Source organism: Corvus brachyrhynchos, unplaced genomic scaffold (genome assembly GCF_000691975.1).
Source record: "Corvus brachyrhynchos isolate BGI_N302 unplaced genomic scaffold, ASM69197v1 scaffold28, whole genome shotgun sequence".
Classification (NCBI taxonomy): domain Eukaryota; kingdom Metazoa; phylum Chordata; class Aves; order Passeriformes; family Corvidae; genus Corvus; species Corvus brachyrhynchos.
In genome coordinates, this window is record NW_008246058.1 from 9821213 (window position 1) to 9837687 (window position 16475).

Consider the following 16475-nt stretch of genomic DNA (forward strand, 5'->3'; position numbering starts at 1 on the left):
TCCCTCCGGGGAACTGCGAGAAAACGGCGTTGGACTTCAACCGTGCCGGGTTGCTGCACACGTGGCAGTAAAGGTGTTCCTCTGTGGTCGACAGGATGCTGAGCTGTAAATTTGGATGTTACTAAAAAACAGACGTTGCTGAAGTTTCTTCTGACAGGTGCAGCCCGTGTCCCAGTCTGTTCACTGAGTGCTTGTCCATTTTAATGGCTGGTTAAGTGATGTTAAGGTTAATGTAAGGTATTACAGAGCTCTGTGTAAACCTCCAGTTGTGTTACACTCGGTAGGTGAAGTAAAGGAATATTTTGTCCCTTTCTCCCAGGGAAATCTAGTCAGTTCTAGAACAGTGCTAATACAGCACTCCTTTCAACTCCAAGCTGTAGCACTCAGTTCTTTGTGTGCTCTTTAAATATCTTCCTATAAAGACTTCCTGTCTGCCACTGGATTTACTCAGCTGCTGTGTTCCATAGGTGAGTTGGGCAGTGAGGAGATGGAGATGGATGATAGGAGGATGGCTCTTGTGAGGAGGCACTGGTATCAGATAAATTTCCTTCATTTCCCTTTTCCATGTCCCGACAGACACCATGACAGCATTTCCACAACTCTTCATCAGGAAGCAGGCTCCAAAGGGTCAAGGAGCCAAATATGATAAAGTTGGCCATGGGGCAAGGACCCTGTCAGCCAGGACATGAGCAGGGTGGTCTGGAGGCAGCGCACAGTCCAGACTACCAGGCAGGTTTCTGGTGATGAGGCAGATCTGAGGACAAGCCAGTGAGTCTGCACTGGTCCAAGATCAGTAGAGTCCATAGCAAATCGGGACACGGTTGTGGCCATGCTTAAGGGCGTCACTCCTATGATGTTGCTGAAGTGGGGATTGACACCCTTATGCCTGCAGAACCCACCTTCAATAAGAGAAACTCATATGCAATGCTGGTTTTAATATTTTAAAACCATTTCAAAACCATTTGTGTAGCAGAGGTACACCTTTCAGTATAACTTTCTATCTGAAGCAGAAACTGGAAAATAGTCTTCATCTGCATTCACACAGAAAAGCAAAACTGCAAGCATGACACACTGGGAAAAGTCAGGTTATGAAGACAGCCAGTTACATTTCTTTTGAGAACACATTCAAGTTTTGGCATTACAGTGTATATACTCAGTAGGGAATATGCCACGGTGAGAAGGAAGCATTTTAATATATGCATATAAAACACCTACACTTAATACAAAAACTGCCAGAGAGGCTCACCCACACTACCCTCCTAAATGCACAACAGACCTGTGTTGACTGTTGCATTAATGAAGAAATGCTGGAAATTGGCTGACCACTGATGGAAAATAACTGTCTTCTCTAAAAACATAATTATGCAGTTTCAAAATTAGTAATAATATAAACATATCTTAATTTCTAAAAGCAATGTCCACAGAGATAAGTACTTTTTTGTTCAAAAATGTCATTAGCCCTCAGCTCTGAAGTTTTAAACTTGGATTCCTTTGGCTCAGTTAATTTTCCTCAAGAGATCTCCGGAAACCTTGTATATTTCATTGCCACATCGAATGCAGTACTGCTACGGTAAACTAATCAAGTTTGTTAGAGAACTATACTTTTTAAATTAATGCTTTTCTTTTACAGATATTAAGACTCAAACGTATTAAATCACATTACCTGACAAATTGCAAGTGTGCTAATGTCACTTCTTTTACATCTATAGCAATTTCCATCACTTCGAAGTTTGATAGTTCCATCATCCTGACACATTCATGTTTCTACTTAATAACCTCATTCTGTCTGTAAAAGGGATACAGTCTCTCTTTCAATATGAATTCTCCCTCCTACAGGATATGTGCTCTATTTGTTTGTTCTCTCACTTAAGTCCTTTTTTAAAGCTACCATAGCTTTTTAACTAAGAGTACCTTTCCTCAATTACAGTTCTGTTTGATTGTGTAGTAATTTGAGTTTTACATTGACAGAAGAAATTATACCTTCAACAAGTGTTCGATTCTGGTCAAAGCAGAGTTTTCATAGTTCGAAGCACAGAAAAATTGCAGGTTTTTAGTGTAAATTTCAGAAGCAATTTTCTGTACTGCTGCTACAAATTTAATCATTAAATCATCTTGAAACTCCAGATGAGAAGAGGCAGTTCCATGGTTAGATACATTTTCTATTCCTTTGTAGTATTCCTATGTACCTATTTTGGGTAATATCTAAGTACCATCCAAAGAATTTGCTTAAGTTTAGACAAATGTGTATCCTAGCCTGTGTAAAAATCTGACCCAAATAAGTAGCCAAGTAGTCACAAAAGCCCCTTTTCTCTCTGAAGGTCTTCCTGGCTGAAGCTGTACTCTCCTTTGCCTCTGCCAGCATATCTTAGATTCCTTCCCTTATTCCCACTAAGGCTTGATATACCTTGTAAAGGAAAATTCCAGACCAGTGATCTTGGTAAGAGGCCTTTGTATGCAAATTCAACAAACTGACTTTTAGCAAGCATATAATATATAAAAAATAATATTCGCAACTTTGAAATGGAGCACACTCCAAGTAGCTCTTCTGGAAGCAATGGCCAAGAGAGGCCAAAGAGCAGCAGTGACTGCCTTGATCTCCCTTAGCTCAGACAACTCTGCAGATTTGGTCTTCTGCTGGACTGGGCAGCTTCGTTGCACCCCTGAGAATGTTTCAGGGGTTCCCTCTCCTTTAAGCATCTCTCTCTGAGGCACTGACCTTCACACTGGAACCTGGCCAGCTAACAGGACCTTTTATGGGGCAGAACCTCTAGTCAGCCTAGAGGAATACCCACCTCAGGTTGAAACTGGCAGGCTGTTTTTTTCAGTGTTACAAAGAACTTAGAGGTGATAAAGAATGTGTGATTTTAGCCTAATGCTGAGTAATTTCCTGAAGAGACTATCCTGGGTTCTTCTCTCTGCTGACAGCATCAGCTCCTTCTTCCTAGGGTGTTTCTGTATTTAATGTGGTGAGTTAATATGCAGAATAGATGGTAGGAGTAGGTACCAAAATCCAGTTTTCCTTGTCCCTGCAATATTACTCATACTTCTCAACTAAAAATTCAGGAGAGGATAATGGGACCTCTTTTTTTATACCGCTAGTTTACCACTTCATTACTAAACAGAAAATCTTCCTTTCCATCCTGTTGTATGCAGCCATTAAGTAATCTTTCCTGACTTACACACACAGCCTGTCTTTTTTGCCTGTAAGGAAAAAAAAGTGCATTAAGTTCAAGTTATCAGAAGCTAGATCCTAGGCACTGTTCTAGCATTTGAATTCAAATCCTCTAAACACTTGAGTATGTAGCATGTTGCTTTATAAAAATATTTATCGACATGGATATATTTGTGTGTGCATGCCTGCAAGTGTATTATTTGCAGGAAAACTGGAGAGAGAGAGCATAGAATGGAAACAAAAGGTCATGACATTTTGTTGGAAAAAGCATTTAGAAAAGCAAAGGATTTTCTTCTTAGGGTGGTTTTTGGTTGGTTTTGGTTGGTTGGTTGGTCAGTTGGTTTTGGAGAGAAGAGATTAATGAAGCTGTTCTTTGTTACTTCATACTTCAGTATTTGATAGAGTAATTGCTATGAATTTAGAAAATACAAGTTCCTTTCATTCAAGCCCTTTGCCACATTAAGTTATCTAATTTCAAGAAGAATTATTCTGAAGTTAGGGAAAGAACTTAATAGAAAAAAATTAATAATGAATCCTCCCTTTTCCCATTTTAAAACAATTCAGCAAAAAAGACATATTATAGCCCCAAAACTTCAAAACTTGTGTTCTTATCTGAACACCTACATGCCAAGGCCAAGTGGCTTTTGGAAGTGTTGAGTTCCCAAAATTTTTCTAAAAACAATGCCAGCTTCAGACAAACCTTACTGTCTCAGAAAAATTTGGACTGGAAAATGTAGATCCCAGTTGTGATGGGGGAAAAAAAACACAGGTCATTTTGAATATAACTGTGTGACCTCATGTAGATACAGTCTAAAGGAGAGAACAGTCAAAGAAGGGATATGAGGAAGTAAAACAAATACATTTTTAATTCATGATACAGCTTCCTCTTGAGGGGAAGAGGAGGGGCAGACACTGATCACATCTCTGTGGTGACCAGTGACAGGACCAGAGGGAATGGCCTGAAGCTGTGTCAGAAGAGGTTTAGGCTGGATATCCAGAAAACGTTCTTCAGCCAGAGGGTGGTTGGGCACTGGAACAGCTCCCCAGGGAAGCGGTCACACACCAAACCTGACAGAGTTCAAGAAGCATTTGGACAATACTCTCGGGCACATGGTGTGATTCTTGAGGATGGTGCTGTGCAGGGCTAGGATTTCAACTCAGTGATCCTTGTGGATTCTGTCCAACTCAGCTTATTCTGTAATTCTGTGATTATCAAGTTTTCCTGTTCACTTCATGATAGTGAGGAAGCATTTTAAGTTATATTTATCATTACAGCAGTCAGTAGGCTGAAACTAGGCTTAGATCACACTCTTTTTAATCTTTATTCAACAGAGAAAGATCAGTCCTCTTCTGGCCAATGACTATTTCATGAAACTCCTCCTGCAAAATACATTTCAATAGGTATTTTGCAATGTAAGCGAACAACTCAAATATTAGCAAATTGATCCAGGGTTTGGGCAGAAACTTACCTCAGAATGAAATGTGCATGAAAAAGTTAACAGATTAGCTAGAGACAGCATTTTTCAATCCAGGTTACAAAAAAAGATTTTGTAATGCTTTACTTTTACTACCTCTTCCATTGTAGCTTCCAAGGTCAATGCATTCCACCCAGCTACACCTGTGTTTGGGGCTAACAACTTATGCTTGTGTTCAACTAAAGGAGCATTTCTCTTTGTGGAAAGTGTTTATTTCTGGCTTTCCTTTCTTTTCTGGAAGAAACTGAGCAACTGCTGCCAGCTCCAGGGAGTATGCATAGGTGAGTACTGCATTTCCAGAAAGTTTGATTAACTGGACTAAAGCAGTTCTTCCTTAAAGACATGTTGTACTCAGGAAAGCATTGAAAAATGAAGGATCCACCATACTTCTTCGTAGTTTGTTCTAGTGATTAAGCAGTAGTACTTTTAAATTTGAATTTGTCTGACTTCTATTTTTGTCTACTCTTTAATCCTTTCTCTGTTAAAGTTTGCTTTGTTTTCGTTTTTCTCCCTGAGAAGATTATGACACATCACAGCCATACATCGGCTTTCTTTTCAATAGAATAACACTGGGAGATTTTTCAAGCTTAGCTAGCAGTGCTAGCCCTCAATAATTTCCTTTTCTCTTTCAGTACTCCATTTTTTCCTACTTCCTTTCAAAATTGCAAGTTGAGCATCAGACTCACCATTGCAGCACACAAAGCTAGGATCAGTGTTATGCTCATCTCTGCTCGTATGTATTCAAAGAACCCTTGGAAGCAGATGCTGAGTTTTTCCCTATGATTTCCAGTGTAATTGCTTTCAAGGGAATTGTGTTGCTTTTGCCCTGTGCACTAGATGCAAAACCCCAACGCTATGCTGACTTTGTACACAGACAGTGGATGAGAGCCAGGCAGCAGAAGAGGCCAGGTTGCTCTGCCCTTGTCAGTGTTCACACACAGGCTGCCAGACACAGATTTTATCAGCAGCAACTTTATATCTTACCTCAGGATCCGTGATTGAAAGAATGGATATCTCTTTCCTAGCGACTCCAACAAACAGAAATTAGCAGAGATTTCTTAGAAGGACATTTTTTATGATCTGTTACTAAATCACTTCACTAGTTATAAGGTAAGCATAAAAAACATTTTTAAGAATAATACTATTCAGATGGAAAGCATCATGGTAAATGTGAAATAAACTAAATTGAAATTAGGCCTTTTGTTATTCCAAGCAAAATACCAATTAACCTATTTATTACACTAAGGTGGTGAAATATAAATTATTTATGAGGAAAGGAATTTGGTTTTGCTCATTTTGAGCTCCAGTCATTACACACTTGGCTCTGCAGCCACAGCTGTTTCTTTTGGAAAATGAATAGCTGAGAAAAACAATCCAAGTAGAACACAACTCTGATTTCAATTGCAAATATTTAGAAACTTAAATAAAGCCGAATAGACCCAGCAGGTAGAAACACTGGATATTTTTCACTGCTCCAGTGAAAACTCAATCACTAAGTTAAAGCCAAACACTCAAGGGGCTACCATTGTTACAATTAAACATATTCCATAAGATGATGGCATGGATGAGATAGTGCAGAGCTGTCACCTCTAAGGACCCTCCAGAGCGAAATGAGAAGCAGCAAATATTTTGTAATAGCACCGAACAGACTTCAGATGTACTTGTTCTCCGAGTGATAAAGGTCCTTACTGAAACATTATAGCAGTAAACAAGAATGAAGAAGAATGGGGGGAAAAGAAGATAAATAACACCCCACCACCCAAAAATGGAAAAACCTATGATAGCAAAATCATTCTATCTAAGATGTGAGTAAATGTTTGACATCCCAGCAGAAGTTCTTGGTGATGTCACTGGTTTGTAACATTTTTTGACTGGACTATGTCAATATAGAGAAGTATTCATGGGAGAATAATTATTAAACAAATTTCAGCTCATTGTGCATTTCAGACCCCTCAGGGCCTGACTAAGGGATAGGCTAAGCTAACTTTTTTCTGTTGGCCTTTCATTGACAGTAGCAGAACTATTCAATTTGCTGTCACATAGAATTTGGATTACTGCACATCCGGAGCTATATGAATTCATTCTCATTCTTATCCAACCATTATTTCAATGTCTGTTTACAAACTGATTTTATTTTTTGCAGACTTGCCTACAAAAAGACAGAGCTGAACCAGCTACCGGAATGTATATGCACTGGGCCAGCTAAAAGAAGTATATTCCCACAGTTAAGGTAATTCACATCAATCCTGAATTCTCACTTCATGGCTGTTTAGTTCTGGGTGCTGTTGGCCTTTGTAAGGAATCAGTGCATTTCATGACACTGAAGATGCAGAAATTTTGAAGAAAAATTAGTTAATGCATCTATCTGTCTGTATATGCTAGAGGTATGGAACCTTTAAAAACACAAATCATTGTATTTTTCAGTGTGTGAAAAAAAAACCTCAGCAGGACAATGTTCTGACTAAATCCTAAATGTTACTGTTTTCAATACTCAAACAAGTGAGTAGAAACTGAGACTGTGCAGGGAAGTTAGCAAAACAGGCCAGCCTATGCATCTGAGAATAAACCTGCAGTTAAAACAAAAATATGAGGCCTCTAAGAAACCATCTCTCATTGCTGATATCACCGCAAATCTAACTTCATTCTTAGAAGATCCACTGAGATACCTCTGACCAGGACACTGCAGTGTTATTTGGATCTGCACATGTCCAACATGCTCTTTGCCTGGCTACTGAATGGAGGCCTCACTGGTGTGATTAACAGAACTCGTGGGGAACAAGTGGTGTTGGGCTGCTTACATCAAAGAGCAGACAGTGGTACCCTGAGACAGGAGCCAGTGGTGTATTTCTGGAATGCAGTCACTCTCCTCTTCCTCCTGGGTCTCTGAACACTCTTGCATTTTAAGCCAGTCTGGGCAGAACTTTACAGCTTATTTTTGGCAGCATGTGAAAGAGCTTGTTGTCAAGCCTTTAAAGTCAGATTGGTCAGCACAATTTTCTGAAAATTTGTACAGTGTTCAGTCTTTATTCTGTGCCAAGCATGAGCTGCCTGCAGAGGACTACATTGCACTTAGAGCAACTGCACTTCAAATGTCATGTTCCAGGTGGAACTTCAAATGTTTACAGATCAGACAACAAGTCTTCCACAGTTCAGTGTATGAACACCTTAAACCTGGCCCTCTCCTACCACAGTGAAGGAAAGCAGGTGGTAGCTCTGGAGCAAGTTAACTGTGTGCCCATGACATGCTGCAGCCGTTCATTAAGCAAAGAATTTTAAAGTCATGTGCAACATATTGAAGAACATCAGCAAAGACCTCTAAGAAAAAAAGAGTAAAACTACAGATGGTATTTTACAGCCATGACATATATAATATTCTGCTAGATTGTGTGAAGAAACATTCTGTACTCCATCAGTTACTAGCATTGGGTAAATCAAGTCTGGAATTAAGAACTCATAATAATTATACATATATGCAATTCAAATAGAACATACAGCAAATTTACAAATTTGAATTAACTGTGCTGGTTTGGCTGGGATAAAGTTGATATTCTTCATAGTAGCTATTATGGGGCTGTGTTTTTGATTTGTGCTCAAAACAGTGTTAAGATATTTTATTATTGCTGAGTGGTGTTTACACAGCATCAAGGCCTCTTCTTCTTCTCACCCCACCCCACCAGTGAGGGAACTGGGGGTGCACAAGGAGTTGGGAGGAGACCTACCCAGGAACAGCTGACCCTGGTGACATACGGTGACATGCTCAGCTCATAAAGCTGGGGCAAGAAGGAAAGCAGGGAGATATCTGGAGTGGTTGCATTTGTCTTCCATAGTAACTTATGCAGAATGGAGCCCTGCTTTCCTGGAAGCATCTGAATACCTGCCTGCCAGTGGGAAGTGGTGAATGAATTCCTTGTTTTGCTTTGCTTGTGTGCATGGCTTTTGCCTCACCTATTAGACTGTGTTTATTTCAACGCATGAGTTTTCTAACTTTTACTCTTCCGATTCTCTTCCCCATTCCACTGGGTGGGTGTTGGGGGAGAGTGAGCGAGCAGCTGTGGGGGGCTGAGTTGCCAGCTGGGTTTGATCCATGGTACATACTGAATGCAAAAACACATCTTAAAAAACAAGATGGATCTTTAAGTGAAATAAAAGAATTTTCTTCTTTCCGACCTCCACCATTATTTTACAGCACAGAGGCAATGACATACAGCAAATATGCTCAAACTAACATGAAGATAGATTTAAAACAGCACAGGCAAGGCCCTCAGGAGGAGTATCTGCAGCAGATCCACGATCCTGGCTCCAGTTACAGTCTTAGCAGGAACTTGGTCTTTGTAGACAAAAGATTTCATGACCAGTTACATCTTGTCCCGTTGATGCTGGTATGGCCCTGTTTATACCAGCTCCTGTCTACTGCCAAACTTCACCTTTAGCTGTTGCCAGACTTCTCTCAGACCTGTTCCCCCGTCTGCCCAGCCCCCGGAGCCCTCTCAGGCCGGCGCTGTCGCTGCCGTTCTGCCCAGCCCCGCGCAGGGCTGAGCGCAGCCTGTCCCAGCGAGCAGGCAGCGAGGGGAGCGCTCACTGTGCTCTGCGCCACAGCACCGCAATTCCCTCCTCGAAGACCAAGGGACTGGGCAGCAGCAGAGGGGCTGCAGAGTGGAACGGGAGCCGCCACCACCGTCCCCATGCACGGAGCGTGGGTACCCCCGGGCGGCTCCTCAGCTGAAAACTCGCAGCAACAGCACAACCCCCTGGCACAGGAATGACTTTCTAAGTGAGAGTTTTTACAGTATTCTTCCAATTAGGCGTATGAATATTATGTTGACTCAGTAATTTTTCACAGTAGCCACCGAGTCACAACAGTATCCGACTGCTCGTTCAGTTTCTGCTTATGCTTCACCTCCACTTTACAGCCTATTCAACACCACAAATAGAAGCTGGGAAAAATTAAACATTCTCACTTCAAAGCCCCTTTCCTGATCCTCTCTATTAATGGAATTTATTTTTGCAGCTATTTATAGACCTGGCTGATTTTTGCAGCTATTTATAGACCTGGCTGATGTTACAGTTCCAGATACAAGAATTTAAAATGCATCATGTTATGAGACTTAGGGTGGTAAATTATTGAATTATACTTCAATTTCAAAAGGCCCCAAAGATCCACATTAAAAAAAATAACCAGTAATATGGGCAAAGCTAGAAAACAGTAGTTGTTCAGAATTAGAATAGCAACTCAAAGTAAATGTGAAAAGAATTGCTGAGGAAAGATACAACTCCCTTTTTCTTGAAGAATTGAACCTCTTATGAATTGCTGAGTAAATACTTCCAACCCACATCAGAGACTTCAAACAACTCATTTGCTAGAAAAGAAGTACCAAAGGAATGTCACCAACAGTTTCATGTAGTCTTAACTTTCTCCTGCTTACTCTGCGAAAATCAGAAAGGATATGCTCAGCAGTACATCATATCCCATTTTCCACATTTTTTTAAATTGTTTTCTGCATTTCTGGTCAACACACTTGTTAATTGTGCTTCTTTTCTGAAAACCTTTGCAAGGTTTCACAGTTGTATAAAGTTATGGATTATTAAAAACTGGAACAGGTGACACCACATTACAGTCCACTGAGAGATAGAAGCACCTTAGAACCATGAGTCCACAAAATTTTTTATTAAAATAACACCAAGTTTAAGAAATCAATGCAGTGCAAAGAAAAAGTAATGATTTTCCATCCTTAAGTATGTAAACTGCATTCCAATCCTGACATGACTGATGTAATGCAGAAACACTGTACCCCAGATGAATGTCAAAGTTAAAGACTGGCATGCTGAGCAAGGAAGGTTCTTATTCTTTGCAAGAGTTCTTTCTTTACACTGTCTGGTACCAAAGCTGAAACACAAATAAGAAAGTAAGAAGTAAAAAAAGACAAAACAAGAAGTATGCTAATACCATACTTTTACAACAGCTACTTCTATTCTTTCATTGTTGCAATTCCGTTAATACCTAAAGTAACTGAAAATACTTAATTTTCCTATAGCACATCTATACTTTTCCCATTTAAAATAGACTAAAATTGGGATCTATTGAGAACAATGTTGTTATTGGTAGGTTTTTTTTCCTATTCATCCAGAAAATTGGAAAGTTTGAGGAAAAGGATTATTCAACAGGAAACAGGATATAATCACCAGAAGAAGTGTGATTATCCTACCTTTTTTCTTCGCAAATTTAAGACAAAAAAAAATCTCAACCCTGGCCTCTAAGTAAGGGTCTCCAGCAAGCTATTTTGAAGGCCTATTTTTATTTAGAACTTAATGAAGTTACTACCACTAACATCAAAGCCTGCTAGAGAGCCCAAGAGGAACAATATAAAGAGGACTGCAGTTTCCTTAAGTGATTCAATTTTTTTTGTATCTGTATGCTATGTCCTTTACTCTTCCCATTCCCATTACACTGTTAGTTCTGATTTTCCATCTTAAAAGATTTTGAATTTTAAAACATCTGTGTTGCACACACAACTTGGGACCATTAAGTCAATTATAAAAATGAATATAGACATGACTAAATAATGTAATCTGCAAAAATACTCTGAAGGCTGCTACGCAATACAAATTTGCATGTTTTATTTGTAGTTTATATCAAGCTATTAACATTTTATTTGTAGTTAATATCAAGCTATTAACGTGTTTCCTTGAATCCAACACAGGCAAGTTCATGATGCTGCTTTCAAAATATTAATGAAATAGAGGTAGGTATGTTTATAGATGTAGTATTACATCCACATTTGTATTTTCTTACCTCTGCCTTTGGGAGTGATTTCTGCCACCAAATCATCAACAGTAACATGTTCTAATCCTTTTTCTTTAATGACATCTGGGGAAGACCAAGACCGATATTTTAAGTCTTTTAATCCATTCATAAGATGACGAAACCTGTGCTGGTGATTAAGAGACAAAACCTGCCTACATAGTCATGGGAGAACATGAAGAGCATGGGACCTAAATATAGGTTATTAGCTCAGTACCTACTGCATTGTACAGTGGATTTTAGTCTCTCACTCATGCCATAGGTTTAAGGATGGGAACCTGTCACTGCTGATGCATCTTGATCAGCTTATATTTTAAAAACAAACATGAAAATGTTTTATCTCATCTGAGCATTACCAGATGTGCCTATTACTGGAGTGTTGGAGCAGTTCACAATTGGCTCACTTCTCTCTTAAAACACATTATTTATACAGTCCTAAGAAAGGTGCAACTGGGAAAAAACTTTGGAACATACAACAAGGAAGAGCACAGTAAATCCTTACTCTTCTTCCAATTGGTTTAAACAAGATTTCTGTACATATTTCAGCCAAGTCAAAAAGTATGTCAGAAAGAAAGGAATACACATTAAAAAAAAAAACCAGTAATATAGCAAAATAAAGGTTATTTTTAATACACATCAGTATTTAAACAATTGTTCACTTATTGTGCCTTGCACACTACTGAAAAGTGCAAAGTCAAAGCTGAGAAGTAATCTCAATACAGTAGAGCATGAACTTAAAATATTGTTTAAAAATAAATGTTTTTAACTGTATGTCAGTACCTAGGATTGATTGTCCCCAAGACACTAAATATGTTTTCTGAACTGACATCACATGAACTATTTGTAGAAACAAACAAACAAAAAAAAACCCCAAACGCCCACCCCCACTCCCCAGATCACAGAATGCATCAGGTTGGAAGGGAGCACAGTGGCTCATCTGGTCCAACTTCCCTGCTCAAGTAGGGGCATCCCAGAGCACATGGCACAGGATTGCATCCAGATAGTTCTTGACTATCTCCAGTGAAGGAGACTCCACAACCTCTGGGCAATCTGTTCTAGTTCATGGTCACTGCACAGTAAAGAAGTTCTTCCTCATGTTCAAGAGAAACTTCCTGAGTTTCTGCCCGTTGCCTCTTGTCCTATTGCTTGGCACCACCAAGAAGAGCCTGGATCCATCCTCTGACACCCTCCCTTCAGATACTGATAGACATTGACGAGGCCCCACTCAGTCATCTCTTCTCAAGGCTGAACAGGCCCAGCTCCCTCTGTCTTTCCTCGTTAAGAGGAGATGCTCCAATCCCTTATGCATCTTTGTCACCCTCTGCTGGACCTGTTCTAGGAGCTGCATGTCTCTCTGTCCTTCCTTTTGAAGGTTATTATGCTCTTAACACAGACAAATAAACTTATTTTTCAGAGTATTTTTCAGTCTCAGCAACTGCAGTTACAGTCCAAAGTACTAATGTAAACCAAGTAATTTTCCGTAACTTTACTATAGCAGAGTATGAAGTGTGTGGTTAAGAAAGCAGATAAACACCCCTCTTGTTTTCTGTAGTACTGAAACGGGTGATCTCTGGCAGTGCCATTAGGTGGACAATGGCAAACATGAATCTTTTCAGGCTTCTTTGCAAATCAAGCTATGAAAACAATTTAACACACTCAGCCCTACACTTGTCGTGGAATACACACTTGTAGTGGAATATTGAATTTCCAGGCACAACAGACAAAAGCAGAATTTAAGCAAAAGCTCAAGGGATTTGTTACTTGCTTTAAGGAAATTTCATCATGCAGCAATATTTCTGGATGCTTAAGTACTATTCATAACAGTTTCATACAATTTATAAGTCATTAAATTCCAGCAATGCCAAACACTTAACTCAACGCTAAAGATTTGGGTATTCAGATGTCCATCTGCTTGTTTTCTCTCCTCTAAGGAGATGACCTTAATTTCAAGAACTGTATTCAGAAAGAGTACAAAGGCACTTCTTTCTCTCCCATATGCAGATAACAAAGTTCTCCAAGTTTAAAGGTTTTAAGTTGCACACCACTGTATTTGTTCAATTCTCCTTTGTCTTTTTTCTTCTCCTGTAGCAACAGTCATCACTCTCAAAACAAAAAGCTGTTATCATCATAAATATTTAGGGAAACAATTCCTATACTTGTCTGAGAAGCTTAATAAGGTTCAGATCAGAGTTCTTTAAAGATTTTTTTTGCCAAGACAGCAAGATGCTTCCTTGCACGCAAACCCAGTTGCCAGGGATACTTTCCTCTTGCCTGCATCTTGTTTAAACTGGCAGTAAAGCCTTCATCTGGGACTTTTATTTGGCCAGAGTCTCAGCTGACTACAAAGGATATTAATTAATTGACCACTGTTACCTTTGCAATGTGCCTTCAACTGATCCTTCCAGCCACATTCAATTAACTTGGCTCTCAGCAACTCTTTAAGGCTGTTAAGACAATATACAACTTGTTAGAACAGCAAACATTCCTGACAGCTTAAATATGCTCCAGTGTGAAAGTTAAACCTATAATTACTACCCAAGAGCTCCCAGACCAGCAGCAGAAATGGCTGAACATCAGGTGAATCCAAACCCAAATGAGTTCCAATTTCAGTTCACCATATTGGACTATGAGGATTTGGTGCCTCAGGAGCTAACCCACAGAATTGCTCAGGCAGTGTTGATGCTGCAGCCACTGAAAAAAGGTAGAAGCCCTTGAATTACTCGACCTGACTGAGTCTATTCTGGTAGCAGATGTATGCAAACTTTCTAAGTTGGAGTATTTCACCTGATACCAGGTCTTCAAAATAAGTAAAACCTTCCCACTCACCTTTCAGAAACATGAATTTTGCACTACTCAACTGCAGGTTTATCTTCCCAGTTACACATTACCTCGTTTTGGGTGAAAATGAAGGGATCCTATATCTTATCTTCCTAAGCATGGTTAGCTATGTAAGCTTAAGCAACAAGGGTTCAGGCATTAATGGAGAAGACAAAATCTGCCATAATGAAGCATCTACTCCATATATCAAAATAGAATATTGAAAGTTAGCTAAAAAAATGAAAATTAGTACTAAAAAACAGAAGAAGGGAAAATGAAAGTAAAAATATGATAAATAACTTTAATATTTTTACTGTTTTCTCCTGCCTATACTGTACTATCCTAAATAACTCTAGCAAAACCCTGTTTTTATGAATGAAATGACTGCAGCAAGAGGCTGAACTGTGCAGGTCTAATCCCTTTTACTCAGTGAATTGTGTAGAGGGCAGATGAACTGATGACAAAAAGCAGAGTAAGAATACAGGTGACATTGGCTGCTTCTAGATATTTCTCAATTCAAGAAATCCAAGTGCTCTGCCTCTGATCATAGTACAGCTCTGATAAAGCTTGTTTGTAAGAGAGCTTTTGACATCCTGATAAAACCCTTCCAACTCTTAAATTAGGATAAAATAGATCTCAATACCATTTCAAGAAATTGCTTGCTTTGCTGAAGCTCTGTGCAATCTCCAAGGGGATGGTGAAAGCCAGGAAAGATGTAGAGCAGAGATACCACATCAGGCTACAAAAGGTTACACCAGGTACAAGGCTATGACCCAGGAAAAAAAATTGCCATACAGGCCTTTAAAAATGAAGCTTCTGGTGCATGGTGTTACAAGCACAGTCAAACAATGATGAGGGAAATGGCACAAGCACTCTAGTGATATGTGAATACAGTGTCAATAAAACAGACTAAAGAGACACCAAAAGGCCAAAAATATTGTGCAATTTACTTGTTTGCCTGTATTGGGATCTCTACAATGACTTGTACAAGTGCTGTTTTATGTATTCTACTGTGTGTTGCTTTACCTAACAAGCGAAGAGCTAGAAACACAAGAAAAACTTAAAAGCAGAAAGGAAAGTTTTGTTTCATTCTCCTTATCAGGAAATAACAAGACTTAACTGCAACAAACTGCATGGAATGATGATTCTTACATGAACCTAGGGCATTTCAACACAAAATACCTGAATAAGAGAAAGTTTTAGAGTTCATAAGCCAATCACTCCCCACCATCTCTTTTCAGTTGTAAAACTAAAACAAAACTGTTCAAAAGGCATTTTTAAAAATAGTTTTGTATAACACTCAAGACTTTCATGTGCAAGCATTTAAAGAATTTAGAGTTGAGTTTACTTTACTTCTAGTGATGCCTTTTCTTGGTCTTAAAATCAAGAGTCAAACACGGTTAGAAGGGGAAAAGGGATTTTACCTTGGTATTTATTTTAAGGATCTTTAGGTGCACACGCCTAGGTCATATGCATCGAAATGCACCCTGCCAAAATGCTTACCCCAAAAGATCTGGTATAACATTATAGGTTTTACTAATTAGCATATCTATCAAAGATTCCCCAGTGAGAGGCTCAAGTGAGCCTCCCTCCCCAAGGAGCCTTCTCCTGGATGGTTCTATCTTGGTTTACAGAATATGTTCTGGAGAGGACCTTGGGGTCTGGGGCACACTGATCCCTAGCTACGAAGCTTCTAAAATGTTTAGCCTCTTAGCTTGACAAACAAGTCCAAGAATGTAGGCAAAAAGCACTAAGAATACAGAAGTTGTAAAAAGGTATAACAGGGGTATAAAAGAAAAGGCAAAAAATCTTCATGGCATCACTAGGTGTAGTGCAGTTTTGATGTATTTAAAGCCTCTCACCGGGATGGAGTAGGAAGTCAACTTACCGTTCTCGCTCTCCTGTTTCTATTAGCTTTTGGTTAATGGTTGCTCTCATCTGGGCATCTTTATTCATGTTGGAAATCTAGGTTTTCCACAAACCTACCCAGAGCAAAAGAGAGTTTCGACAAGTGCTGGTATCATTCGCACAATAAAAAAAAGTCACCAAAACAGAATGACATGCAGTGTTCTGTTCGCTGACACATGCCCGTGGTTAATGACCGGAGCACCAGTGTGTGACCGGTTCAGGGGGCGAGCTCGGTACAGCACCCGCCCGACTGCTCGACTGCCGGGGCACCGGCAGTTCGCCGGGCCGCCTGCGCGGGCGCGGC

The 16475-nt window shown here is 39.6% G+C and overlaps 1 protein-coding gene across 1 annotated transcript; it reads right to left on the reverse strand.

Moving 5' to 3' along the window:
- Positions 1-10291: 10291 nt before the first annotated feature.
- On the reverse strand, positions 10292-16441 carry ENY2 (ENY2, transcription and export complex 2 subunit). Its single transcript, XM_008642640.2, has 4 exons — positions 16152-16441; positions 13820-13890; positions 11438-11512; positions 10292-10531 (listed from the first exon to the last, which is right to left on the reverse strand). Exons 1-4 carry the CDS (start codon positions 16217-16219, stop codon positions 10455-10457), a joined length of 291 nt encoding a protein of 96 aa, XP_008640862.1. The 5' UTR covers positions 16220-16441; the 3' UTR covers positions 10292-10454.
- Positions 16442-16475: the final 34 nt, after the last annotated feature.